The sequence below is a fragment of the Vombatus ursinus genome, unplaced genomic scaffold (genome assembly GCF_900497805.2).
Source record: "Vombatus ursinus unplaced genomic scaffold, bare-nosed wombat genome assembly UNPS02013931.1, whole genome shotgun sequence".
In the NCBI taxonomy this organism is placed as follows: Eukaryota; Metazoa; Chordata; class Mammalia; order Diprotodontia; family Vombatidae; genus Vombatus; species Vombatus ursinus.
Genome location: NW_020953709.1, coordinates 591,905 through 618,475, shown reverse-complemented (window position 1 = coordinate 618,475; position 26,571 = coordinate 591,905). Strand labels below are relative to the sequence as shown.

The 26,571-nt window shown below is 48.1% G+C and overlaps 1 protein-coding gene across 3 annotated transcripts; it reads left to right on the top strand.

The window, feature by feature from the left end:
• Positions 1–777: 777 nt before the first annotated feature.
• ASRGL1 (asparaginase like 1) lies at positions 778–23,151 on the top strand. Of its 3 annotated transcripts, none has more exons than XM_027858778.1 (8): positions 778–931; positions 5,123–5,243; positions 6,935–7,129; positions 15,600–15,742; positions 16,242–16,399; positions 19,655–19,773; positions 21,304–21,414; positions 22,682–23,151. In XM_027858778.1, the coding sequence occupies exons 2-8, from the start codon at positions 5,159–5,161 to the stop codon at positions 22,912–22,914; spliced, it is 1,044 nt and encodes a 347-aa protein (XP_027714579.1). In that variant the 5' UTR covers positions 778–931; positions 5,123–5,158; the 3' UTR covers positions 22,915–23,151. The 3 variants fall into 3 exon arrangements, with proteins under 3 accessions (XP_027714579.1, XP_027714580.1, XP_027714581.1); XM_027858779.1 differs by lacking the exon at positions 778–931 and adding an exon at positions 2,395–2,495; XM_027858780.1 differs by lacking the exon at positions 778–931 and adding an exon at positions 2,645–2,716.
• The last annotated feature ends 3,420 nt before the right edge of the window (positions 23,152–26,571 follow it).

The window sequence follows — 26,571 nt, the reverse complement described above, 5'->3', positions numbered from 1 at the left end:
GACGAGATGGAGTGGGGTCACAACAACCCTGGCAGGAAAGTGCTGTCATTGTTCCCATTTTACAGATGAGGAAATTGAGGCAGGTTAGTTTGGGGGTTTTAAGTGACTTGGCAGGGTCACACTGCTAGTAAGCGGCAGAGGCTGAATTTGAACTCGGGTCTCCTCCTTGGGCCTCAGTTTCCCCGGTACACCATGGGAGTTTGGATGCTCCTCGTCCTGGAGGAGCTCTCGGCCCTTTCCAGGCCAAGGGGGACTTTACCGTAATTACCACCCCCATGAGTGCGGGAAGAGAGTCTTTACGGTGATACGGTAAGCGTCTCCCTCCGCTGCGCCCGCCCGGGGCTTCGGCAGCGGAAGGGGCTTACCGTAATTACCTAGGGAGCGCCTAAACCCACCCCGTCCCCTGGCCCAGAGGACAGACGCCTTTATTGTAATAAATCCGCTGGGCTCCCAACCCCGCCACCCCCAAGCAGAGCAGGATGAGATAGGGCAAGACAGACTAACGCCCACCCCTGGGCGCAAGACGAGGGCCTCGTACCGTGATCACTACCCCCAGGGGCTTGCGGGAGGGTTTACGGTAATGACACCCCTAGGCTTCCATTCTGTCCCGGCGTTCGGGGGCACAGAAGAGAGGCTGTACCGTAACAACTGCGAGGGGGCGCCCACGAGCCTCTACCGTAATGACTGCAAGGGGGCGCCCCCGAGCCTCTACCGTAACGACTCCGCGGGGGCGCCAGAGCCTTTTCCCCCGTGCAGGCGGCTGACACTGGTCCCGTAACTGCCCTCGAGCAGCCCCGTAATGAACTCCGCTGGGGCGCCTCCCCTACCGTAATGAGCCCCGCGGGAGCCAGCTCGTTTGTGCGCAGGCGCAAGAGCGGTTTTCACCCCGCGGCCGCCTCGGGCGTTCTCATTCCTGGGGGGGACGCTTGAGGTGAGAGGTCGCGGGCTGGACGCCTGGGGCCGTTGGGGCGGGCCCTGGTCCGGAGTGGGAGTGGGGGAGCTGTCAAGGGCCGGGGCCGGGGGCCTGGGTCTGGGGGGGTCCGGGGGGAGGTGCCGCCCCCAGCCCCAGAATGGGGGGAGGAGCGGGGCGCAACCCCCACCCCCACGGAGGAAGGGACCCCTGTGGTGTTGTTGGTGACTGACAAGTTAGTTATTGACAAGTTAAAAAGTTTTCCCGCCCCCTCCTCCACCTGTCAGCCCCTCCCCCTCCCATCTCGGTTCTCCCCCTTCCCCTCCCCTTCTCCCTCCCCCTCCCATCTCGGGTCTCCCCCTTCCCCTCCCCTTCTCCCTCCCCCTCCCATCTCTGGTCTCCCCCTTCCCCTCTCTTCTCCCTCCCCCTCTCCCTCCCCCCTTTCCATCTAAGGCCTCCCCCCCCACCTGCACCCCAGCCTCCTGAGTGAACTCCCTGCTTCCAGGCTCTCCCCACCCTCTGCATTTGGAGCCCTGCCTCTCCCCCATTCACTAAACCCCTGTGGCTCCCTGTCACCTCCAGGAGTGCTCAGCTGCTGCCTGACCTAGGCTCCTTCTTCCTAGTTTTAGTGAGTCTGCTACCCCCCCTGTGTCCCCTCACCCAATGTTATTTTGTAGTTGCTATTAATATATTTCGTTTTTGTATCCCCAGAACGTATAGTGCCTGGTCTATCATAAGGGCTTAATAAATGCTTATTGACCAGCTGATGGGGACTGATGTTAGAATAGAACTCCTAGAGGACAGGACCCTGTTTTTGTTTTTCTTTGTTGTGCCCTCAGGGCTTACCGTAGTCCCAGGCACACAGCAGACACTTAATAAATGCTGACTGACTTTTTGGTCAAGGAGCCATCTCTTGGGCAGGTAGCCTGGTGAAACCTATCATGGCCTCCTTCTCAGAATCATGTTTTCAAGGTCTTCAAATACAACTCGGGATTGTAAAGGAAACCAGCGATATTTAGGGACAGCTGTCAGCGTGTGAAAGACACCCCAGGTGAAGGATCCCTGGTCTGGGGTCAGATAGAAATAAAAGTAGACCATGGGCACTGCTCAGCTTCCTGGTTTGCCCTTCTTTGTGTCCCTAGCTCCTGGTGCTGTGTCTGGCATGAGGCAGGTACTTAATCAATGTTTATTGACTGACTGATTAGGAGCTGTGTCTTTTGGTGCTGTGAGTAAGGAATTGTAAGAATTCCAGTTTGACTGGATGTTAAGGGGCAGAAAGAGGAATACAAAGTAGTGGATGAGGATGGATGAGCCCGGATGAGAAGGGCCCAGTGCTGATTCTAGAGGCCTTGAGAACAACTAGGGTCTGAGAGAGGAAGACTTCAGCGTCCAGCCCTGCACACTAGGGGAATCGTTAGCAGCATTCACAGGCTGACTTGAAGTAGGGAGAGAGACCAAGTGAGGAGATTTTGCAATAATGCAGATGACCTCAGATGGGGCTCTGGGAGGGGCAGCCAGGAGAGGTGTTTCAGAGGCAGAAATCACAAGCTGTGGGGCGAGTGGGAGCCAGGAGGAAGAGCTGATGGTAAGTCTTGAGGCTGCAAGGCCGGAAGATTGGGAAACTCAGAGAGGGCTGGGTTCTGGTGAGGAATGAGCCCTGTTTTAAACATGTGGACTCTGGGCAGGAAGTTACCAGGCATCAGGTTTGAAAAGCCCAGTGGGCAGTTAATGGAGCTCATATGTAGGTCTGGGAGTCATCAGCACAGAGATGATCACTGGACCTGTCCAGCCAAGGTCACAGAGAAAGTAAGAAGAGAGGGCCCAGGGCAGAGCCTTGGGGGGCACCCACAGTGGAGGGGCACAGTATGGATAATGATCCAAGAAAAGAGACTTGGGAGGAGGGGTTAGCCAGGTAGGGGGAAAACGAGGAGAAAGTGGTATCACTAAAACCCAGAGAGGAGATAGAGGACAGCAAAGAGATCATTGGTGCCCTTGGAGAGAGCAGTTTGAATTTGGGGAGGATATTGGAAAGATGACAAGTGAGGGGAGATGTGAAGGCACTGAGGAAAGAGAGACTACCTTTTCTAGAAGTTTGACTGAGAAAAGGAGCAGACAAAGGATGGTGGCTTGTGGGGATAATAGGGCCTTGTCCCAGGGGTTTTGGTTCCATTCTGTTACCGTTGGTGGAGGTTTGGACACGTTAGGGGGCAGAATGGAAGGAGCCAATAGGAAGAGAGAGATTGAAGATGGGGGAAGGGACGAACTCTGCAAATGGGAACCAATAGAGGGGTTAGCCTTTTGAGGAAGGTCACCTCTTTATCAGAGACTGGAATAAGGGAGAAGAGAATAGGACGATATCGAGGGATTGTGAGAGGAGAAAGAAGCCCCTATTTTCCAAGGAACAGTAGCTGTGAGGGTCAGGTGAGGAGTGATCAAAGGAGAAAAGAGAGTCTGGAACAGCTGCAGACACACAGTAGGTGCTTAATAATGCTTGTCGATTGGAGAGTAAGAAAAGGAATAAATTAAGGAGAAATAAAAGGGTTGCCTTGTTGTAGTGAGGATCCAGTACAAATTAGTATAGAGGTGTCAAACCCTCCAGTGACAGAAGGGCCCAAAACTCCCAGTGTGGCCTGAACCCGATTAAAATGTAATTAGGAAACAGTAAACAAAAATATAACAATACATAGGTAATGTTAATTTGTGGTTTTCTAAGTCACTATGCAGTGCACAGGGACCCCTGGATTAGTAAACTCTTCCCAGCTGTGGGCCTCAGTTTCCTCACTTTGAAAATGAACGAACAAATTGAGCAGAGGACTGAAGAAGGACAAATTCCTCATTTTCAAAAACAGGAAGAGTAGTTTCCTCAGACTTTAGGCCACTGTGAACTTGGCTTCATTCCTGGTCAAAACCCAGAGCATATTATTAAAGCAATGGTTAGTGAGTATCTGTAGAGAAAAGGAGGAGGTTTATCACAGAGAGGCATCACAGACTGACCTCATTTCCAGTTTCTGAAAATACAAATAGAATGGTAATTGGACAAAGTTTCTCGGAAATGCCTGAGCACAAGTTGAGGAGATGTAAGCAACAGTAGAACTAAGAGGCTTTGAAATTGTTTAAATGTCCCAAGTTCCCAGAGAGTTGAGCTTGGCTCTGTGCTATTTAACATTTTTGCCAGTCACTCAGAAATAAAGAGCATTCTTGTTCAGATGGCCCAAAGCCAGGAGGTATAGTTAATCCGATGTAGAACAGAGTAAGGGCCAAAAGAAGTCTTGGCAGGCTAGAATGCTGTCCTTAATCCAATGGGATACATTGAGTAGGAATAAATGTGAAGATTTAAACTTGGGTTAAAAAAAGGCACAAAATTGGAGAGACACAGCTTCCCTACTAGCTAAACTCTTCAGTAGTTCACCTGAAGAAAATCTTGTGAGGGGTGAACAATGTGATGGCAACCAAACTCCCACTTCTCTCGATTCTAGACTGCAGTAAAAGATATGTGGTATGCAAGACTGGAGAGGGTATAGTCCCAGTGTGCCATTTCTGGGCTGCCTCCTTTCAGGTGTGGGATCATCTTTTGGGAAGGACGTGGACGAGCTGGACAGAGTTAAGGGGGGGTGCCCAGGATGGTGAAGGAGGCTGCAAGATCAGGCCATGGGAGGGTTGGCTGAAGAAGCTGAGGGCATCTATGCTAGAGGAGAGGATGTGATAGTCAGCTGGGAGTGTCTGAAGGGCTGTCCCAAGGCAGAACCAGGAGTAAGGGTAGAAGGTGCCCAGAGTCCAATTTAGATTCAGTAAAGATGATTCCTGCCTGGTTGTTGTTCTGTGGTGTCTGACTCTTCATGACCCCAATTGGGGTTTTCTTGGCGAAGGTAGTGGAGCTTCCTTCTGAAGCTCGTGTTACAGATGAGGAAACTGAGACAGACAAGGTTAAGTGACTGGCCCAGGGTCACACAGCTAGTGTCTGAGGGCAGATTTGAACTCAGGTCTTTTGGAATTTACTCCTAGTGCTCTGTGCTCTACGGCACTCGCTAGCCACCAGCTCCTAATAAACAGCTATCACAGAGTGAAAGGTCACCCCCAACAAGCGTTTCTACTCCCTAGAGACTCTCTGGCAGAGGGCACTTGATGACACACCTGGCATGTTGTAAGGGGGGATTGGATTCAGTGAGCTCCAAGGGCCCCTTCCAGCCTGACATTTTGTGCTTCTTTGCCCAGATGGAATCCAGGACCTTGTAAACTACCACCTTCAAGATGGCTGACATCCCATGCTCCTCCCAGACCGGCCATTCTGACCATCGTTCCTACATCTCTTCCAGGTCCTCCCAGTTCATCACGGGTCAGTACCTGAAGCCTTTCCAACTTGGTGGGAACTGCTAGGCTTGGTTTAGTCTTTTCTGGCTTGACGTTGGTTAGCCCAGAAATGCCTCCACGCCACGAGAGGGGCTGTGTGGAGGGTGCTGCCCGCCGTCTCCACAAACCCAGCATTTCCCACTGGGGGTCCTTCCTCTCCCCAGACAGACAGAAGCCTCTCCATGTTGTAGGAAAACCGTGATCTGTGAGAAATGCTAGGGTCACAACAAAAACCGCCCCAAGCCAGCCTGGTGATGAGTGTCTCCACATTTAGCCAGCCTGGGCTTCTTATAACAAACAGGCCATCCGTCACTGCGCACTTATGGAAAACCTTCCCAGCTTGAGGTATTAGAGGAGCAGTTGGGGGCTGTATCAGAGGGAACCATGGAGTCGAGAAGAGAGGGTTGGCCTTATCCAGGAACACCTGGCTTTAAGCCAAACCTCCGAGGCAGGCCCCTTAACCTCTCAGGGCTCTAGGCCAATGGTGCTGACCCCAGAAATGAACCACTGAACCTTCCATAAGGTTGCCTGCAGGCATACCCCATGTTAATACTATCTCTATCATTGCATTTTTATTTTGTTAAAATTTCCCAGTTACACCTTAATCTGGTTCAGGCCCAACTCTGGGAGGGTTGTCAGCCCGCGTGCTGCTGGCACCTTTGCTGTAGCCCCTCAGGAGACCCCAGGTTGCAGAGAAGGTTCCACCTGATTTGGTGGAAGGGGTTTCCTCACTCCACTAGTGAAATCTGAGGTCCAGTTGCTGTCCTTATTAGAAGGCAGGGTAGTGCCATGGAAAGAGCCTGAGTTGGGCATTGAGAGGCCTGCCTTCACATCCCATCCTGGCTATCTGGGGGCCTCCAGCAAATCAGTTTCCTCACATTTAGTGCAAGGATGAGACACGTACACAAGTAAGTGGAAACTAAATGGGGAACAGTTTGCAAAAGAGGACTGAGAAGGAGGGTTGGCAGGGTGACCCAGATTGCTTGCATCTAAACATCATATTGGGCTTATTAATTATTAATTATGTTGATTTAATTGAATAGAGAGCAGCTATGTGGCTCAGTGGAGGGAGCTCCGGGCCTGGAGTTAGGAAGACCTGAGCTCAAATCCAGCCTGACACTCACTAGCTGTGTGACCTTGGGCAAGTCACTTCATCGTCCTTGCCTCAGTTTCCTCATCTGTCAAATGAGCTGGAGAAGGAAATGGCAAACCATTCTAGTGTCTCTGCCAAGAAAACCCCAAATGGGGTCACAAAGTTGGACGCGACTGAATAACAGCAAATTGAATAGAGGGAGAAAAAAAGAACTATACATAGATATTGCTATAGATATGTCAGTAGAGATAGAGAGAGGCAGCTAGGCCTGAAGTCAGGAAGACCTGAGTTCAAGTCCAGCTTCAGATACTTCCTAGCTGTGTGACCCTGAGCAGCCACTGCCTGCCTCAGTTTCCTCACCTGTAAAATGGGAATCATGATATCCCTTCCCTACCCTGGGTGAGAGTCAGATGAGATATCTGTGAAATGTGCTTAGCGTAAGCCTGCACACAGTAGGTACTCTACAGATACTTACATCTGTATTGCCCTTACAAAAATCCCCCTTGGAGATCACTCCTCCCACTTGTCCCGCTGGTCTGGCCATTGTCCTGAAAAGCTCTTGGTTTTACGCGCTTGGTCCTCAGACTTCATTCAGCCTGTCATCGTGGTTCACGGCGGAGGAGCCGGCTCCATCTCTAAGGAACGCTCGGAAAGAGTACGACTCGGTGTCACCAAGGCCGCCCTGCTGGGCTACAACATCCTCAAAGATGGCAGGAGCGCCCTGGACGCTGTCGAGGAGGCTGTGGTGTCCCTGGAGGATGACCCCGAGTTTAATGCAGGTAAGTTTGGGGGGCAGAAGTGAGTGAGACCAAGAGAGGTGCGTACCGAGGGCGTGACCTTTCCCGCTAAGGTGGCCTCCACCACCCTCCCATGTTCAGAATCGGCTTGATCTTTCATTCTCCCCTCCCTTGCTGCTCACATCCAGCCAGGCCCCACAGCATTCCCCACATCCACCCCGTCTGTTCTTTTCTTGCTGTCCCCGTCCCCGCGCCCCTCCCCCCAGCCCAGGGATGGCTCTCCAGTGAGGGCCCCTGCCTCCCAGTCAGACTTTCTCCCTTCTCTCTCCTCACTTTGCTCTTCAATCTGTCCTTCTGAGACACACTTCATCCCACTGGTCAGAATCTGCTTTCTCACACATGGTTGTGGTTGTGTCACCCTCAGAGTGGGAAGGGCCCTCAGAATTCATCTGGATAAGAACCCCATCTCCAGCGTACTTGACAAGTGGTCGTCTGACCTTTCCTTGAAGACCCCCAATGAGGGGGAGCCCCCTGCCTGCCGAGGCAGCCCTGGAGAGCACTCATTCCTCAAGCCTACATTATCTCCTCCCACTGTTACTCTGACTTTCACCCCAAAACAAGCCCAATCCATCTTCCTCATGATACAGCTTTTCCAGGACTTGAAAATGGCTCTCATGGCATGTCCCCCACCCCCAAGTCTTCTATTCCCCAATTCTTCTAGCCAGTCTACATGTAGCATGACCTTGAGGCCTTCCTTCATGGCCCTCTTGTGGATACACCTCAGGTTTATTAGTGTCCTTTCTACAATGTGCACCCAGAAATGAAAACAGCACTCCAGAATGCTCTGACCAGAGCAGAAGGTGATGGGACTGTGACCCCCTACCTTTGGGTGCTGTGAACCTCCTACTGCAGCCTCAAACTGCCTTCATTTTCTGACTTCTGGATCACATTGCTGATTCATGATTCTCAGTCTGCTGAAACGCCCAGAGTTTTCAAGGCATTTTACCATACGAAACCATCATCTCTTTCCAGTCTTAATTTTATATTATTCCCTTCCCTGACCTATGTACTTCAGCTCCCCCAAACAGAGCCTTCGCTTTCCTTTCCCTGTGCCTGGGAGGGGTCCTCCTTCCCCATCTGCCTGCTGACCCCTACCCATGCTGTAAAGCCCAAATCCAACACTCCCTCCCCCCAGTGGGGGGGTTCAGTCCCTCCTCACTGAGGGTATTCTGCAGAGGTCCAGCTCATGAGGGAATAAGCATTTGTCAGAGATTCTGTAGGGGGGGTCCCGTTCCAATATGGGTTGGATTCAGTGGCCCCCACGGTTCTTTCCTGTTCGGAGATGCCACCACATAGAGGTCTCTAAAGAAACAGTAGGCTTCTTAACCATCCAGCACATTGTTATGGGGCTGTATGTAGTCCAGCCAAACATCATAATGACTCATATATGTGGGTCTTAAGGTTGACAAAGCACTTCCTTTTCATCACTCTATGGGGTAGGTGCCATCCTGTGTGCACAAATATGTAGATCAGCAGCTTAGAAAAAAAAATTCTGCCTCCATGAGACCCCAGAGACTCACAGAGGGGAGTCGGCTCGAGCTTAGGGTCACATTTGTACACTGGAGTCTGAAAGGAAAGGATATTCAGGAGAGACCAGCTCCTATTTTCCCATCTTCATCCAGGAGAGTAGACTCCCTCCCCTCTCCCTCCCCTCTCCTTCCCCTCCCCCCCCCATGACTGGTCCCCAAAGACAAGTTTAGAATCAAAACAGTTGGGTCAGAGGTTCAGATGGGGTGGGAAAGTGGGTGATTCAGAAAAGAAAGAGGCAAATAATAAAATCTTCCAGGAAGGAAAATCTTATTAAAAAAAAAAAACTTATCTCAAATCTCTTTTTTTTCCTTTCAAATTCAGTCCATGACCTTGTTCCCAGAAAGCCACTTCTAAGACTTTAAGCATCTGAAACCAGTAAGAACAAATTTCTTTCTCAGTCTCATCTTAAAAAGGGACAGATCAACTTAGCTCTTCATTAAGGCAGCTTTGTAAAAGTTACACCCAGACTCCACCTTGTGTGAAACTCTGAGTGACGTGAGTCAACGGCAAACGGCAGGCCGGGGGCCAAATCCTGCCCACACGCTGCCTTTTTTTTGGCCAGCTGGCGAGCTAGCTTGCAGGCCACACAAAAAGCTGCGGTGGTCTGGATGTGAGTTTGCCATCCCCTGGTCTGCGGGGCTAAAGTAGACTCCTGTGGTGATTGAGTGTTGGTTTGAATCCTCTAGGCAAACAAGCCTGTGTGCGTGGGCATAACCAGAAACCAAACTTGGGCTACAGTGACAGAGTATTTGGTTTGCTCTCTAGCTGAATAAAAAATCCCGGGGAGCAAACCTGTACCTATATGAGCCAGGATGAAGGGAACGTGTTCTGGTCTCCAGTCTCTCCTTCCCCACAACAAAGTTGACTCATTATGTCATCCCTGTACGTTCCCACAGGCACACGCTGGAGCCTGGAGGCCCTGGGCTTGTGGGTGATGACTTCTTCTCTGGAGGCCTTCTCCAGAGGCAGACTCTGGGAGGGATGGGTGGGGTTCTAGTTTTCTGGTTTCTGGTGGGTGAGGAAAATCCCAGTCTGACATCACGCCTGAATGCCTGTTTGAATGCTCCTTGTCTCCCGGCCAGAGAAGTCACGCACCACCTCCTTCCCTGCTCCAGTAAGGGGTGTGCCGAGGCCAGCTCAAAACTGGAGCCAAATGTTTAGTTTTTGAGGTGAGCATTTACACCTTGGAAATCACCACGCACTACAGAATGGGACTTGATTTGTCATTATCTAGAGTTAAGAAAGTATTGCTAAGGCAGACTGAACTTGAAAGTGTGTGTGGGTGTGTACATTTTGCTTCTGGAGAGCCTGTTAAGAGAGTGGTTCAACAGTTACCCTCTTGTCAGCCGAAGGAAGAGGGGCAGGTCAGTATACTCCGTAACCTCTGCCCACTGGCCACCTTCCCAAGCTTCACCCCATCTCCCGCCAAAGCCATCCTCACCATCCTGCATAAGGCCTGCCCACCCCAGGACCAACTGCTTTTGGTGACAATGCTGAACTTGAGACTTCCTACAGAGGGGTTTGGGGTACGCTTCTGAAGAAGGGGGACTCCATCACATCTGGTTCTTGGAGACCCGCTGTCAGCTGTTCTAGACAAAGTGCAAGGAATCTTCCCACATACGTGTGAGTGACAAATGAAGGAGACGCTGGTCCTGCTGGAGAACAGGAGACAGGCCCTGGGGCCAGATCTAGTACCCGTCTGATGTAATTGGCCCTTCAGCTCTCTGGTGGGTCTCAGCCTCTTCAGCTGCCAAATGAAGCCATTCAGACTGGATGATCCCTGAGGGGCTTTCTGGCTTTATTTAATGTCTTACAATATTCCACATTTTACTTGACTCTGTCCTCCCTCTGTAGTTCTGCCTCTGCTCACAGGGTTCTCAAACATCCACTGAGCAAGCGTGCAGATATCCCATCAAAGCAGGGCCCGCAAGCTCCCCAACACAATCTCAGTCCTGTTCCCCACGGGTGAGATAGAAGAGAAGTGCCCTGAGACTCTGGAGCAGAGAAATAGAGCCTGGGAAGTTCTTGTGATTGATTTCCACTAAGAACAGCTGTGCCTCTCCCCCACTAGGCCCTGCCCTCTCTTGTCCCTGGATGTTCCTACATAAAAAACCTCTTAGGTCCAAGGACTAAGACGTGTCCATCACTTCTGGGACCACCTCCCTCCCCTGCCCTTATCCATAAAGAGTCGTCACTCCCATTGCTTCTGTCAGGAGCTAAAGCCCAGTACCAGTCCTGGGGTCCTCAAGAGGTTTAAAGGACCTCCCCAGTGAAGAGATCCCTGTAACTCCGGAGCAGAGAGCAGCACCTTAGTGCTGGGAAGAAAGAGGAAGCCTGGCCCAGGATGAGCTGCTGTCGTATCTCCCAAAGCAGCAGGCGATACCTTTAACCCCATAATTCCCAGGTAGATTGCACTGTAATTGATATCCTGAAATCAGCAAACCTGCTTCTTCCAAAACTCCGTCTCCTAGTCAGAATATCACCCAAATGACCCATCTCTTCAGAAAGCCATGGAAGGGCTAATTAAATATTTTCATTTCATCCTTCCAGGACCTTGGGTCTTTTATTTTTCCCTCTTCCCTGTTTATATTTCTGCAGATTCATCTCTTTTCTATTCTTTCCACCTAGTCTTCTCTTCTGGTTCACAGATAGTACCTCATTCCCTCATCCCATTTTCCAGAGGAGAGCAAAGGCATTGGCCTGGCTGCTCTCAGAGGAATTCTCCCTAATCCATTGGTTAAGCTCCTATGTCTCCTCCAAGATTTAGCCAATGATCATCCCTTCCCACCTTCTCACGGCTTGCAGAAGGACCTGTAATCTGTCTGTCATCACCAGGGATGTTCACCTGTCCCTTCTCTTCCCAGCTTACCAAGGCAAGCTCTGCCCACGAAACTACCAAGTCCATGCAGAAAGGCAGGGGCACATGCAGTGTGCTTTATTGACAGCATCAGAATCGGGGCTTTGCCAAATATCTCCTGGGAAGAAAAGAAGCCCATGAACCATCTGTTGTCTTGCTTTCCTTGGCCAGGGAATGTATATTGTGTGGTACACAGGGAGCTTATTTGGGTCCTGGAACCTCTGGACAGTCAGTTGGGTGAAACACACAGACTCCTTCTCAGAATAATATTTTTAAATGCACAAAATAAAATACATGAGATTACAAAGGAAATCAATTATATTTAAATAGTTACCAGAATTTTAAAATAAGAGTTCACAGACCCCCCCCCCCAGGTTAAGAACCCCTGAGGGAGAAACTTTGTTTGAGGGAGATTCTTTGTTTAAGCCCCTGGCTCTGCAGCAACCCTCATTGGGGCTGATGGGAAAGGCCTGGCCAGCAGGGGAGCCATTGGGCTGAGGCATTGCCGGACACTTCTGCCCCTGTGCACGAGCAGCTCTTGGTGCTCGTTGCAGTACGTGGAGATGATGACGAAGAGGAACCTGGGAATCAAGCTCCCTGCGGAGGTCCGTTCTCCTGGACAGACTCCTGGTCATCTCACAGACGCTGCCCCGACGACTAGGTTGTCATCTGCTGGTGACTGCCCATTGTCGAGGTTCGTCTTGATACTCAGAACGTGATTTGGTGCTTGATGAAAACAAAGACTTGGGCCCTAAGAAGACAGAGTGAAAATAGCAGATGAAACCATCTGTCACTGTGGGTGCCTCCTGTCAGGAAATGGGCGGATTTAGAAAGAAAATGACTGGTTAAATAGATGGTGTCTGAAAACGCTAATTGGATTTCTCGACCATGGCTTAAAGTATGCGGATTGCTTTTAGCAAGTAGTGGAGCACATCTTACAAAGATAGGGGAGGGGAGTACATTTGTCTGATATATTGTAAATCTAAACAGAAGAATTTTAAACTGAAAGGGAAGGAGGAAGACCGAAAACTGTCCACATCTCTCTACCGAACTCAATCCCCGAGAGACTGGCTAGAGTATTGGAAGAAGAGCAACAGACATGTCCAGAAGCTCCCAGGAAACCAAATTCAAGGACGCAACCAGCAGTAAGCCACGGCCTCAGACGTCCATCCATAGACGTGCAGAGTCCAGGCAACAGGCAGGGTGCGTTGAGGCAGATTACTTGTTGGTAATGTCACTGAACTGTAGCCAGCAATTGTTGATCGTTAGTATCAGGTGACTCCCGTGCCCTGTCTTTTAGGCACAAATCTGCCAGAGATTATTACATAATTCTAAGCATTTTTACTTAAAGAGAAAATACAAAGGGAAATCCATCCTGCCTTTGAAAATCTCTCAGACACAGACCATTTTCCTCCCAAATTATAGTATTCTCTACAAAAGCTAAAATTCCACGATAACCTAAAACCTGAGAGTTCAGATAAAACTACTTATGAGGCACAAGAGTCCCTCCTTTGGGGGGCAGGCGGGAGAATCCTTTTGCTTTGGTGTGACAGCCTCGCCTCCACCTTGGAGCAGCACGTCCTGTACAACCAGAAATCCGCGTTCCTTGCCAAGCACTCCGGCCTTTGGAACCTTGCCAGATTCCATTCTCTGCTGCATCTCTGTCCCTTGCTCATCTTTAAAAAAAATCAGGACATTATGGTTTTCGAGTGGAACGTGGCACGAACAGTAGGGTGGGTAGAACATGATGAGTGTCATGGGCTGTCGCAGTGTCTTACGTTTCCCAGGCACGAAAGCCTCAGAATCCTTTGCAACATGTGGCTTCTGGGGGGATGGGATTAAAAAAGGCTTTCCCAAACCCTCCTCCCCCCAGAAAGGAACACTGCGTGAATATCTGCTAAAGAAGTAGCGGTTCTTTCCATGCCTTTCAGGAGAACACAGAATACCTTTCTCTGACCCTCAGACACCCTGTTGCCCAGGTTTATTCAGGGAGGCATTTTTTAAGCATTTCCTGTGGATACAAAGAAAAATGGAGACCAGTCCCTGCCCTCAGGGTGCTATTCTAATGAGGGAGACCGCAGACTAATGAGGACATAGGAAATCAGGAGTGGACACTAGTGCCGCGGGTGGGCATCGAACCAGGAAAGGCCTCAGAAGGCTCGGTCAGAGCCAGAGCTTTGCCAAGACCTTGACCCAGCATGATGCCGCCCAGCACGAGACACCTCGGGGGCATCCGTGCCCCTGGGAACAGGAGGCAAAGCCTTGGTGAGGAGGGAGCTGCACTCAGGACATGGTTCAATATAGATTTCAGCTTATATTCAGTGTTGCTCCTTCATATTTGCTCAATTAGGAATGAATTGTTGAGGTACCAGGATGTTGGTGCTTCTTTTTAAATTTACCTCCTAGTTCTGAATACTCCAGATATTCTCTAGAGCTATTTTGATAGCTATATTTCATGAAATTGGTTTCCTCTGTGATGCTGTATATTTTTTATTTCATCCATTTGAAAACAGTATTTTGAGAAGGGATCCACAGACTTCCCAGACTGTCCCGGGGTCCAGCACACAAGAAAGATAAAGAAGACGTGCTCTAGAGAACGCTAACTCAGATCGTGACCGGGAAACGATCTTTGGCCTTCACTCGCTTTGTGTATAACACGTTAACAATTTCAGTTACTCTTTCCAACAATTCAGCCTTGTTAGATAAGGAACAATCTTTTGAGGGGTTGACCTCCTGCTTCCTCGGATCTTCTTCAGCCCTAAATCTTGGAATTTGTCAGCAACGTAGAGGTCATCTGGTCTTGTCTTTTCATTTACCATCAGGGAAACTGAGGCCAGAGACATTAAGTGACCCACCCAAGGTGACACAAGTAAGTTGAGGTAGAGCCAGGATTCGAACCCAGGTCTTGTCTCCTGATCCAGGGTTCTTTCCATTGCACCACACTGCCTCCATGTCCCCATTTATTTAGATACTGCCTTGTTTTGATCTTTATGTCTTCCTAACCGAAACATTTCAAAGAAAAGGACTCCATCATTTCTCTGCCCTCCCTAGCACTCAGCATAGTTCTGAGCATTCTCTTTGGCCATTAGAAAATACTTGCTGTTGGTTTGACCAGTAACATTTGCCTTGGCCCTACCTACTTTACAACATTTGTTGATTTTTTTTTAACTTCTCTACTAAGAGTTCCCCCAAATGGAAACCCTTGAGGCAATAGCTACTCTTCCTGATCCCATCTTAACAGAACCCTTGCTTCTAGCTGAGTTTGGAAGATTATTTTGTAATGAGACAGCCTCGTCCTTGGTGTTTCTTGTTCCTCCCTAACCCTCCCAGCAGCCACAGTGAGAACTATTCGTGGTTCCCTCTTTCTGGGCAGGTTAACTTGCTTTTCACGAGGGCTAAAGAACCCACAGCCTCAGGCCTTCGATGACCCCTCCCTCGCCCTTTTGGCCAGATGAGGCTTTGGCCCAGACAGAGCCCTACATTTGGAGTTGGGACCTGGATTCAAATCCTGACTCTTCCCTTCTTACCTGTGCTAATATTATGTGGGTCACTTAACATTACTGACCTGAGTCTCCTTATTTTTTGATGACTTTTTTAGCCTTCTTAAATTTAAAACAGTAGCAATATTTCTGCAACATGTGCTATATAAGCCAGTACATTGTTTTGTCCTTTGGCCAATGTCCCCATAAAACTGGATTATACTTGACAGTCATTCCAAGCTAAGAACAAATTAAAATTTAACTTGGTTCTCAAAAAGCCAGCAAATCTGAATCAGGTCGTTTTTTGCATCATTTCCACGTCCCAAACTCCTTATCTTCCTTCAGGGCTCAGCTCAGGTCTGCTCTTAAGCCTTAATGTATCATCCTCAGTTGTCAATGCCCTCTCTTGCCTCAGCTCACCTTTCATTCACTTCTCGGGGTGCACGTCAGCTTAGTGAGGGTAGGGGCCTGTAAGCTGTGTGCGTGGAGTGGGAGGGAGGAGTCGTATCTCCAGTAACCACATTGTAACTGTAAAATGATGGTTGGGTCTTGGCCCTTCCCCATCCCCCGTCTCTTTTTCTTGTAGGCAATGGCTCCGTCTTGAATGAGGATGGTCAGATTGAAATGGATGCTAGCATCATGGAAGGAAAAAGTCTGTGCACAGGAGCCGTGTCTGCAGTCAAAAGCATCGCAAACCCCATTAAGCTTGCCCGTCTTGTTATGGAAAAGGTATGGCTCAATGATGAGTATCTTGTCTCCAGTAACTTATCAGTGACACTCCCAGACTCAAGAGCTGTAAGAGCCACAAGAAGCCTGTGCTTCCTGGCAGAGTCCTATAAAATCGGTGAGGTGAGTCTAAACAGTGTTATCTGAGAATCCAGCATTGGTCTGTTGCCGGCCCGTGGTAGTCTGGTCATGAAGGTATTCCTTACTAGCAGGAAGGGAATTGATGTGGGACCTTAAGCATGACTACTCTCTTTCCTCCTCATTTAGGCACCAATTAGACTAGCCAAACTATTAAGTGATGGCTGTTCTTGTGACAGCCATATATTGAGTGGTATCTGCTCCCTCTTCTGTTTTGGAAAGATGCACTTTCTCAGGCCCTGCCAGAAAAATGAAACCAGTGGAATTTGCCTTTTTGAACCTTTGTACTCAGAAGATGTAGCTGCCTTTGCACAGTCAGGACAATCCAGGAGGTCTAATGATGTTCCTTTCCTTTCCGAATCAGACAAATCACTGCTTCCTGACTGATCGAGGTGCGGCATGTTTTGCTAAGAGCATGGGGATCCCAACAGTTCCTGGAGAAAAAATGATGACAGAACGAAACATCAAACGTCTGAAAAAAGAAAAGGCTGAAAAAACGAATTTCCTAGACGATGTTGACAAGTAGGTATTTCCTGTGACTCTGAAGTGCATCTTTGGAATGCTTACAGTTGTGCTAACACTTACAAAAGGATTGAATCTCCCACATTTGTATACCTTAGACGCCATTCCATTCCCTCCCTGTGTGTGAGAAAGCACCGATTCTACCACTAAGGAAAAGCCAGCCTTGATTAGCGAGAGCTTCTTAGGGAGAGCAGAGAGGTTCAGCTTAGGTCAACCAAGGACAAGAATGGCCAGCTGTGAACGCGCGTCCATGGCCTGGGATGCTTCTCAGGAGCAGCAGAAGTTGGTTTTCCAGAAGGATTTATCTGTCCTGTACAGATTCCCATCTGGGTTCTTTATCCACTTGACCTTTTCTAAACGGTAACACAAGAAACCTTTCACATTGCTCCTGTCTGTGTTATGACAGAGTTTAAATTAACAACGTTTTGAAGTTTTTGTGTAATGAGTTTCTAAGTCCCAGGGGACTTGTTTGAAACAATACTAAATACAACAAAATTAGAACAGCACTTTGAAATGTATTGTAATGGGTCTTGACTTCGATTTGGTTTGCTAAAGTTATAAGTCTAAGCCCAGAGTGGGAAAGGACCTTGGCAGGCTTTAAGTCTTCCCTCCTGCCTGATGTCTCTTCGTATGTCATGGTCCTTTTCGAGAACCAGGGAGCAAGCCAGCCTAGCGATGGGATACTTGGAGTGACCTGGAGCATTCTGCTTCGTGAGGCAGCTGGGAAGACCAGAGGGAGGCCTGGCTCCCTTTCCTTTGTCCTTCCGAAGGTCTTCGTAGAGTGAATCTGCATTCTTGTACACCCTCGCTCTCCCTTCTGAAACCGTACAGCATACCTCACCTTTAGTGAGACAGCGCTCAGACCCCCCTGAGCCGAAGCCTGGATTCCTTGCAGCTTTCACGCCTTCCCTGCCTGTTCATACGCCCTCCAGGTTGCCGTGTCCCTCTTAGGCTGTGGGGCCTAGAATCAAGCACAGTGTCCTGGATGTGCCAGCTTTCTCACAGCAGGCTTGGATTAGGGTTTTTAAAAATGAATCATTTTCTCCATTCACTATCTGTCCTTCTCAACTTTGTGCTGTCTCTGATAAGTTGCCTTTCATATTTTCATCCAAGTATCCACAAAATGTTAAACAGGACACGGCTCCCTTTTGGCGCCTGGATTCATCAGGTAGCGGCCTTTGGGCAGAGGTGTTCAGCTGGCTGGGAAGTCTCTTCCCCCCCTCCCCGCCCCGCCACCCGTTCACACTTTGTCATTTTGTCCATGAGGGTAGGCTGAGAAGCTTGTCCAGTGCTTTTATAAATCAGGACATGCTGTGTCTACAACATTGCTCTGATCTTCCAGGCTGCTGATCATGTAAAAAAAAAAATAGGTTGTCTTGACATTGTGTTGTTTTTCTCCTATAGCATTTTTAGTAGCTTAAATGTCTTTCCTGTATTATATGTGATCTACTTGGTTTCGTCTTATTTTTAGTAAGTCTGTTTCCACTATGGAAAAAAGTGGGGAAGACTAAATCTCCCAAGCCATTGATTTAATCACTCATTCCAGAAGCTGTTGGGTGTGAGCCTCAGGTCAGCCAGGTTATTGTTTGCAGGGTCATTCATTCATTTATTCATTCAACAAGCATTTGTCAGCTCATACTATATTCCAGGATATATGCTCAGCATTAGGAATGTGAAGACAAAAATTAAACCGTTTCTGTCTTCAAGGGGCTTACATCTTCTTGGGGAAAAATAATATGGATACAGAAAAAGACATCCAAAGTAGAAATAGGATGATTTCTAGGGAGAAGGCACTCACAACTGGGGGACTGAGGATTGGCTTCCTGTGGGAAGGGGTGCTTGGATTGGACTTTGCAGAAGGCTCAAGATTCTAAGAGCCAGGAGGGAGGCCATCCCAGGTGGCAGGGCCAGCCTAGGCAAAGGTGCACAGGGAGGAGATGCAGGGTCCTCTCTGAGATCCGGCCTCAGACACATAACACTCACTAGATGTGTGACTCTGGGCAAGTCACTTAACCCCAATTGCCGAGAGAGAGAGAGAGAGAGAGAGAAACAACAGATGGGCCAGTTTGGTCAGACCACTGAGTAAATGGAAAGCAGTGATGTGCAATAAGACTTGCAAGGTCGGCCTGATTCAGATTTTAAAGAGTTAAAAGTTTCCCATTTCACTTCGTAAGGAGGAAAGCCACAGCATGGTCAGACCTCAGTTGTCAGAATGTCAGCAGACTCTGAGCATTTCTCTCAAATTCTGCTCTCTGCAGGTGTCCAGGCAGCCAGAGTGTGCTCCATCCTCCTTCATATCATACTCCCACAGTTATGTCTCTTTCTCGGTCTCCTGACCCAAGTGTCTGCCGTCATGTTTCTACAAGTCATTTCTCTGTGTCATGCATCCTCTGGGCCCCCCCCCACCAGATCCCTTTGTCCCCAAGCACTTCCTTCCCTTCTCTCTTGATCGTACCTGCTATTCAGTTTTATATTCCTATTCATATTCAGCTCTATAAGAGCTGTTTTCTTCCCTTGAATTTTCATCTCAAAGCCTTCTTGATCAGGTCTGTGAGTCCGACATATCCAACCTTGTCTTTCCTAGTCTTAGTATGCATCATTCCAGCCTTTCAAGGAGAGCCTGTTATGGTTCTGTGATCCCTCAGAAAGCCAAGTTCTGCCTCTCGCCATCTCATTTCCAAAGTCATTGTCTTCCACTGCTGGGAAAGAGCAGAACACTCCCAGAGTGCCTCGATTCCCTAAGGACGGCTTCAAAATCAGACATTGTGGTTCCTCCTGGCTGAATCTTTCAAGTGGGTCACCCGGTGGGGCTTCAGATGTGCTCCTGGGAGACCTTTTCTCTCCCATTGCATAGAAGAAGGGAGAGGGAAGAGTGGGACAGAGATGAGTGGGAGCTGGGAGATGAAAAGAAGAGAGTGAAGAGAAAGAGAGGTCCCCACAGTCAAGCTAGCCACAGGAGCTTGGCCTCCATTGACACTCGGTGCCATCTCTTGACTCACAGCTTTACTTGCTTGAGGAGCAGAGAAGAGGGTTAGGCAATCTCTTCAGTCAGTGCTGGTCATTGTGGATGTAAAACACCCGTCATCCGTGGCCTCTTCTGTCTGGCTCCTACAGAATAAACAGCCAGTCGGCTCCCTTTGGGGTCCTTTCCTGACCTGGGTACAACTGGATTTCACCGACGTGGGACTTTGATAAAGCTTGCATTGTAAGCTTTAGCCCGGCCTTCTATTCTGCTGTTGTTATTTTTTTTTTCAGTAACACTGGAACAGTAGGTGCTGTGGCCCTGGACAAAAATGGAAACCTTGCCTATGCAACATCGACTGGAGGGATCATTAATAAAATGGTCGGCCGTGTGGGGGACTCACCCTGTGTAGGTAAGGTCAAAGGCGCGGTCCCCCTCCCGCACTCCTACTCCCCTGCTTTCTTCCCTCCAAAGTACTACACTCATCTGTGTCATTCTTCATTCGTGCCAAGAGCTTCTCACAGCCTTGGTCTAAAAGGATCTGCTCCATGGAAAGAGACGAGAAGCTGAGAATAGAAATGTAATATAACCAAGTTTAAAAGTGGTCAGAATAATTCACCACTCAAAATAAGCTGCACCTTTGTGGTTGAAGTGATATTTCAGGCTTAAGTTATTATAAGTTTACATAAGGTATACTGGACCCAATTCCAGGGGTGAAGTGGGGTTTGGGTTCTGCCTTTAAAAAGAATAAACACAAATTATGCTGACCTTTTTTGTAGCAATAAGAATGTAAATAACAAATGCCCTTATCTACCATCTACCCTCAGAGCGCTGGTACAGGCATTGCAGGATTTGAATAAGAAGTGAGGGATTCCCTTGACTCCCTCTGAGGGGCACGGCTCTCCCCATGCCCAATCCTTCATTTATGGTTCAGTTTTATTCCAGAGCCGAATCCCTTCTGATGCTGACCCTTAATGCAGGCCTTCAAATGGAGGCTTTGGTTGTTTTTGAGGACAGGGGAGCCTTTCCCATTTTTCCAAGGCAGTCACAGCCCAGAGCTGACAGTCTCCAACCTAGCTTTAAATTACAGCCTGCAGTCTCTCATTTCTAGAAAAATTCTGAGCAGAAAGTGCCCCGTCAGGGCACCCCCAGGTGTGTCCAGCCTGTTCAGGGCATTCGGGCAGACTGTTGATGATCCATGCCAGGAGAAGAGTCGAGCTGTGAGTACACACAGGACACTCATCAGAAAGTTCTTTTTTTAGCTGAGAAAGTTTAGATGCTCGCTCATGTTGAGATGCATGCGTGTAAACATGTACATGCATGCAGACATGTACATGCGTGCATGCACCCACAGATACACGTGTATCAACATTTATATACATATTCATACATACCCTATTCTTAGCTAACCCCAGACTTTGCCCTGCTTGAGTCTTCTGTTAAAATCTCACGTGGGATGGAGAAGAGGACGAGGACAGATGCAAATAATTTACTCATGGACACTCCCAAGCTGACTGTTCACCAGATGGTAACTTGAGACTTGCATCAGCCACAAAACCTTAGGAAACGCCCCTTCCCCAGAGGCCCACCTGGACATACGTACACACACGTGCACACACACACACACACACACACACACGTACACACACACACGTAGACACCTGCACACCCGAGCACCAAGCTCAAAGCCACTTGTCGTGATCAGTGGGTTTTGAGGTCACAGTCACTTCCCCCAAATCTCCCAGCCATGAGGCCATAAAATGTCCACACTGAAAGGGACCTTTGAGACCATCTGGTTCACTCCTCATCTTATTGGTGATGGCACCGAGGTCCAGAGCAGTTGGGCGCAGCCGCCGTCCCAGCTCCCCTTTGGAGCGCAGAGCCCCGTGCCTTTGGGCATCTCCTCGGCCCCCTGTAAGAACACTGTTTTCTTCTTGAGCAGGTTCTGGAGGCTACGCTGACAATGAGATCGGGGCTGTTTCTACCACTGGGCACGGAGAGAGCATCCTAAGGGTCAACCTTGCCAGACTGGTTATCTTCCACTTGGAGCAAGGTATCAAAGGGCAGAATGGGATTTCTTTGCAATCTTCCTAGTCTGATTAGAAGTCAACAAAACAAATTCAGGAAATGTGTTCACTGGGCTGAGTCAGACAGGATGGACTTCATTAGGATAAATGTAAAATCTTCCACTCGAGACGTCAGTGGAGCACAAGCTCCAGCGGAGGGGGCGGAGAAATGGGGCAGCCCCCCAAGCCTCTGCCTTCCTCAGACCTCCTCTAGAGGAGTGGGTTCAGTTTGGGCCCTGCAGGCTAAGGACCGTGGCAAACTGGAGAGGCTGGTGAAGAGCCTTGAGTCAGTGAGGAGGAAGTGGGCAGAGTGAGCCTGGAGCTCTCTCAAGGCCTTGAGGGCTGTGATGTGGAAGAAGCGGGGAGGCCAAGAGCTTGGGCTGTGCACGAGGGGGGCGGCTCCCCAGAGATTCAGGCAGGGCAGACAGCCGCGGCTCAGTGGGCTCTAGAGGCCGCTGAGGCCCTTCCACCCCTCAGATTCTAAGACTCGGTGACTGTGCCTTCCCTTTAGTACTTGGGGGATGTTTTCAAAGGTTCCACCAGTGAAGTATAAGCTCTCACGGGCCCGGGACTGACAAATCAATTGTCCCTCTGTCCACCTGGGAGCCAAGCACGGGCCTGTGTCTGTAGAGGCGCCACCTCTTTTAGCCACCGGCCGATACCGGCGTTTTCCACTGCATCGGCCCCTGGTGAACCTCTGCTGAGTTGTGGAAGGCCCTTGGTCTACATCAGGAGACGGGTGTTCCACATTGTTGGAAATCACTGACCCCTGAAGTCCCGCCATCTGTGCTGACCATTGACCACTCTCGTAAGGCTCTGGTGGAGCCTGTCTGCAGCAAGTCTTGTTTGTAGATTCTTGTGGGTGTTCTGGCCGTACCTTACACTCCCACCTCCCACCTAGAAGGATCTGGAAAGAGAAAGCTTTTTAAACTAAGTACTTAGTTCCCTTGCCCAGATAATAAAGGAAACTAGAAAAATGAATAGTTTGAGGGCAGATTTCAGAGGGCTCCGCTGGGCTTTATTGTATCAGGGCAGCTTGGCCATCAAGGCCCAGGATCAAAGGAAGAATTTAGTGGGCCCCAGTTGTGCCAATTCAATTAAAATCATTTTAAAATTACATTAAATCCTATTTTAAGTAACCTTGGGAGGTTACTTGCTCCACAAAAGGACTTTTTATGTCCTTGAAGGTATTAATACCCTATTTCTTTGCTAACAGCTAGGAAGTGTTCCATAACCACTCCCTCTCGTTTTTAGGAAAGAATCCCCAAGAGGCTGCTGATGCTGCCTTGTGTTACATGAAGTCGAGGGTCAAAGGCTTAGGCGGCGTCATCGTGATTGATAGAACAGGAGAGTGGGCCGCAAGGTGGACCTCGGTCTCCATGCCCTGGGCCTCAGCAAAGCAGGACAAGCTTCACTTTGGAATTGTCCCCGGGATGGTACATATCACTGACATCGGCAAAGGCAAAAACCCTCCCTTCTGTATCTGACTGCCAGGTCCAGGTTGGAAGAGACAATGAATAAAGTGGGCTGGTCTCCAGCCTAGGCAACAGTAACATTCAGGAGAATTTTACCTTACTCTATTAGGTCTACATTTGGAGAAATCATGCACCCTGTCACACTTGATTTGTTTCCTTGATCAAAACATATTCTCAAACTTTCTGTTTTGGCCACTGTGAAATAAAGGTTAGAACAAGCCTTGCCTTAAGACGTCAGAGGACCTAGCATTAGCCATTCTCTTGACTGATTATTTTGGTCTTGAATTGGAAAGAAAGCACGAGAGTTTCCATCTTAAGAAGAGACTTTGGACTTTGGAAAATCCATAGCTTTTACAAAAGCTGTGGCCCTTGAATGCAGTTCAGTTTGGTGAACCTGAAAGAGGCTGTGAGAAAGACAGGGCTTCTTTTTGATACGGTGGAATAGACACCTGGACAATAATTTATTTAGAAACAAATCCAATCCAAGGCTCTTGATCTTTGCAAGGACCTTGGTTTCTCCACAGTCAATATTCAGTTAAAGGAGTAAAGAGCAGGATGTAGGGATTGAGCCACTTTGTTCCTTATTGAAGGGGGGGGGGGATCAGGAGACACGGAGGTAGGAGGGGTCGACTTGTGACTCCCCCATGATCAGGGGACTTACAAGAAGCTGGAACTTAACTTCACAAAATGGCAGACAAAGGCAAAATGGAGTTACTCATGCTGTTTTCAATGTAACATTTCCCGCCCTGAGGTTCTTAGCCCTCGGGGTCACTTATTTAAACACTTTATCGAGGATTTCTGGACAAAATGATGATCTACCTTAAGGGGCCTCAGAGGGGTGGGGTGAGAGGCACAGAGAATACAAGCAGACTCATAAGCTCATATGTCACCAAAGGGGACAAACTTTGTTAAATAGACTCTATAGGTAAACTAAGTCAGCTTGCAGATCAAACTACTCAGAGGGCTCACCGTGGACTAATTTGAAAGGGGAGATTTACATGTCACCAAAGTGACCAAGAATCCTCAGCTAACTTAAACACCATGAAACAGGAAGTTGAGGCAATACAATAGTGATCATTAATATTAAGTAACATCAGGCCTTGTTGTAACCCAATGTCCATTTAATCAGCACATTTCATCTTGACTCCCAGACATCCCAGGTGGCAAAGTCCTCCCTTGGACACTCTGGAATAGGTCTTGTTGTCAGGACGGCTGAAGGGGACTCCTCCTAGCAGATCCACTTTTCTGGTTCCAGGTCCCTTGCCGAGACTCCTACGTAACGTTGCTGAAATCTGCTCGATACGACTTTGCTCAACCTCCTAAATTTGGTTTTCCAAAAGTAGCTCTTGTGAGGAAAACCAGCTCCAGCTTTCTGGTTCTGATCCCACTGGCGACCAGGCTACAAGAAGAGCATCAGATCAGGAACCCGTGATTCACTTCAGAGAATTTTAGTTTTTACGTACTGCTCCCTGTTTCTGTCTTTACCGAAACCCTGTACCTGCTGTGGACGCTGCCATCCGCAGGCTGAAGAAGGCATCTTAAAGGTCCATGAGGGCCCGACTTTCGAAACGAGAACTTATGTCTGTTGATATTATCAGGCGGATACTTCAAAAGAGGAAAATAATTTCACTTTCTTTACAATTATAAAGGCAATTTTGAGAACTTGTTACTAAAACATACTCAAGGGCCTGTATGTCCCATTAGAAACATTTGGAAATCAATCATATATATAATACATATATATGTGTATATGTATATATTTTATATATATGTATTTTTTATTTATATATATATATATATATATATATATACACACACACACACACATAAGTGGACTGTTCCGCAGACCTGCCTTTCCCCTCACAGGGGCCTTTGTGGCCCTTCCACCTTTGCAGCTCTTTGGCCCCCTCAGCCTGAGTGACTTGAGTGCCTGTAGAGGAGGTCCCCTGGTGCCTATACCAGCTGTCTGTGTCACCTACCAGAAGCTGGAGCCTGGACCAGCACTAGGAAGTTAAATTTGCATAATGCAAATTTATGTAAAGCAAGAATTGTGTATGTATACATACATGCTCGTGCACACACATATATATAATCTCAGAAAACAGTCTGATCCTATTGCTTTCTCAAAATTTACTATTCCATTTGATTAGAAAATTTTTGCTTTATTTTATTCCCCTCTTTTGAGAAGATTATCCCCATAGCACCCCAAAAGAATGAGATACTTCAAGGACCTAGTCTTATACACGAAAATTAGCAAGTAGATGACAAGCCCAAGAAATCTTAGTTGCTTAGGATATGGAATTCTACAAACTCAAATCGAAAACAAGGTCTTTTATACTTGCATCCTATTATAGTAACTCAGAGATGTTTTTGTATTAATATATTTAGGATTGCAATGACAAAACTTCCACAGTTCTCCTGCCCGGATTATAGAAAATCGCTATGAAAAGAAAAGGGACATGGTTATGATAATATCAAGACTGGGTCCTCAAGACATAAGCCCTACAAAGAGAAGTGATGGAGGTTCACTAAAGAATCAAGTCAGTCCACATTTATGTAGTGTCTCCTAAGGTGTCCCCCACTGTGCCAGGTTCTGGCCATGTAAAGATTGAAATGAAAGCATCCTTATCCTTAAGGAACTTAACATTTTCCCAGAGAGAAATATGTACGTACATACAAATACATACAACCCATGGTCCGGGATCCCCTAGGAACTCTGGATTCGCGTGGAATGGATCTCGTCCTTAGAGGCTTGACTGAAAGGGTCAGTTTCTCATCCTTTGGCTCATTGACTGGATTAATCCAAAAAAGTCTCCAAGATGCAATTTAGGCATAGCTTGTGGGTGGTGCATCCCAGATGTGGGTGGCAGGGTCCCTAAATTCTGCACAGGCATTCAGTATACAATATGGTTATTGGATTGGAGATTACACTTCACCTCACAAAAAATACCTAAGATTTGTTTCCAAGCACTAAGGAATTGCTGGAACCCAGAAACTAAAAGAGAAAAATAAACACTCAAGTAACCTGTCAGCTCCATGCCTGCCTCCCCTACAGGTCCTGAACTTGAAGTCACTATCAGGGCAGTCCTTTTATCATTCCTATGAGTCCTTTCCAACAGCCGCCTACACAGTCTCCCCCGCCGTGGCTGACTCCCCTAAAAGGAAAACATACTTTGGAGTTTACTGAAAAAGCAAACCTGCTCTTCTCCAACTCACACTGTCCCCCACCCTACCTACTCTAGAAGAAGTTGCTGAGTCCTTAAAAATCCAAGGGTCCCAGAGAGTTGGGCCACCGTTTTCCCCCATAGGCCATAAGGAGAGATGGCTGATCCTCAATCATTCAGTATTGAGGAGTCCCCTGCATCCCGTGAGTGGCCTTTCAATAATGACCCATATCTTATAATGTCATCATATGTCATCAAGCTGCCCCACTTCCCAGGGACCTATACTGTCCTCTAGGCCAGTGGGTCCTAACCTTTTTTGTTGTTCTGAGAACTCCTTTCAACAACACCAAGTAATATGTTACGAACCTCAAGGTGATTTACTATACCACTTGTAATATTCTTTTAGATTTGTTCATTAAATGCTTACAATAACCACATTGATAACTTTGCCCATAACAATCTCCCAACTAAAATTAACATTATATAATTTTATTTATATCATATA

What these genes read in the sequence shown, in the direction of transcription:
- ASRGL1 (XM_027858778.1), top strand. Translation starts at nt 5,159, where the DNA reads ATGGCTGACATCCCATGCTCCTCCCAGACCGGCCATTCTGACCATCGT. An exon ending in GTCCTCCCAGTTCATCACGG is followed by an intron (nt 5,244 to 6,934) that starts GTCAGTACCTGA and finishes CTTGGTCCTCAG; the next exon opens with ACTTCATTCAGCCTGTCATC. An exon ending in TGACCCCGAGTTTAATGCAG is followed by an intron (nt 7,130 to 15,599) that starts GTAAGTTTGGGG and finishes TTTTTCTTGTAG; the next exon opens with GCAATGGCTCCGTCTTGAAT.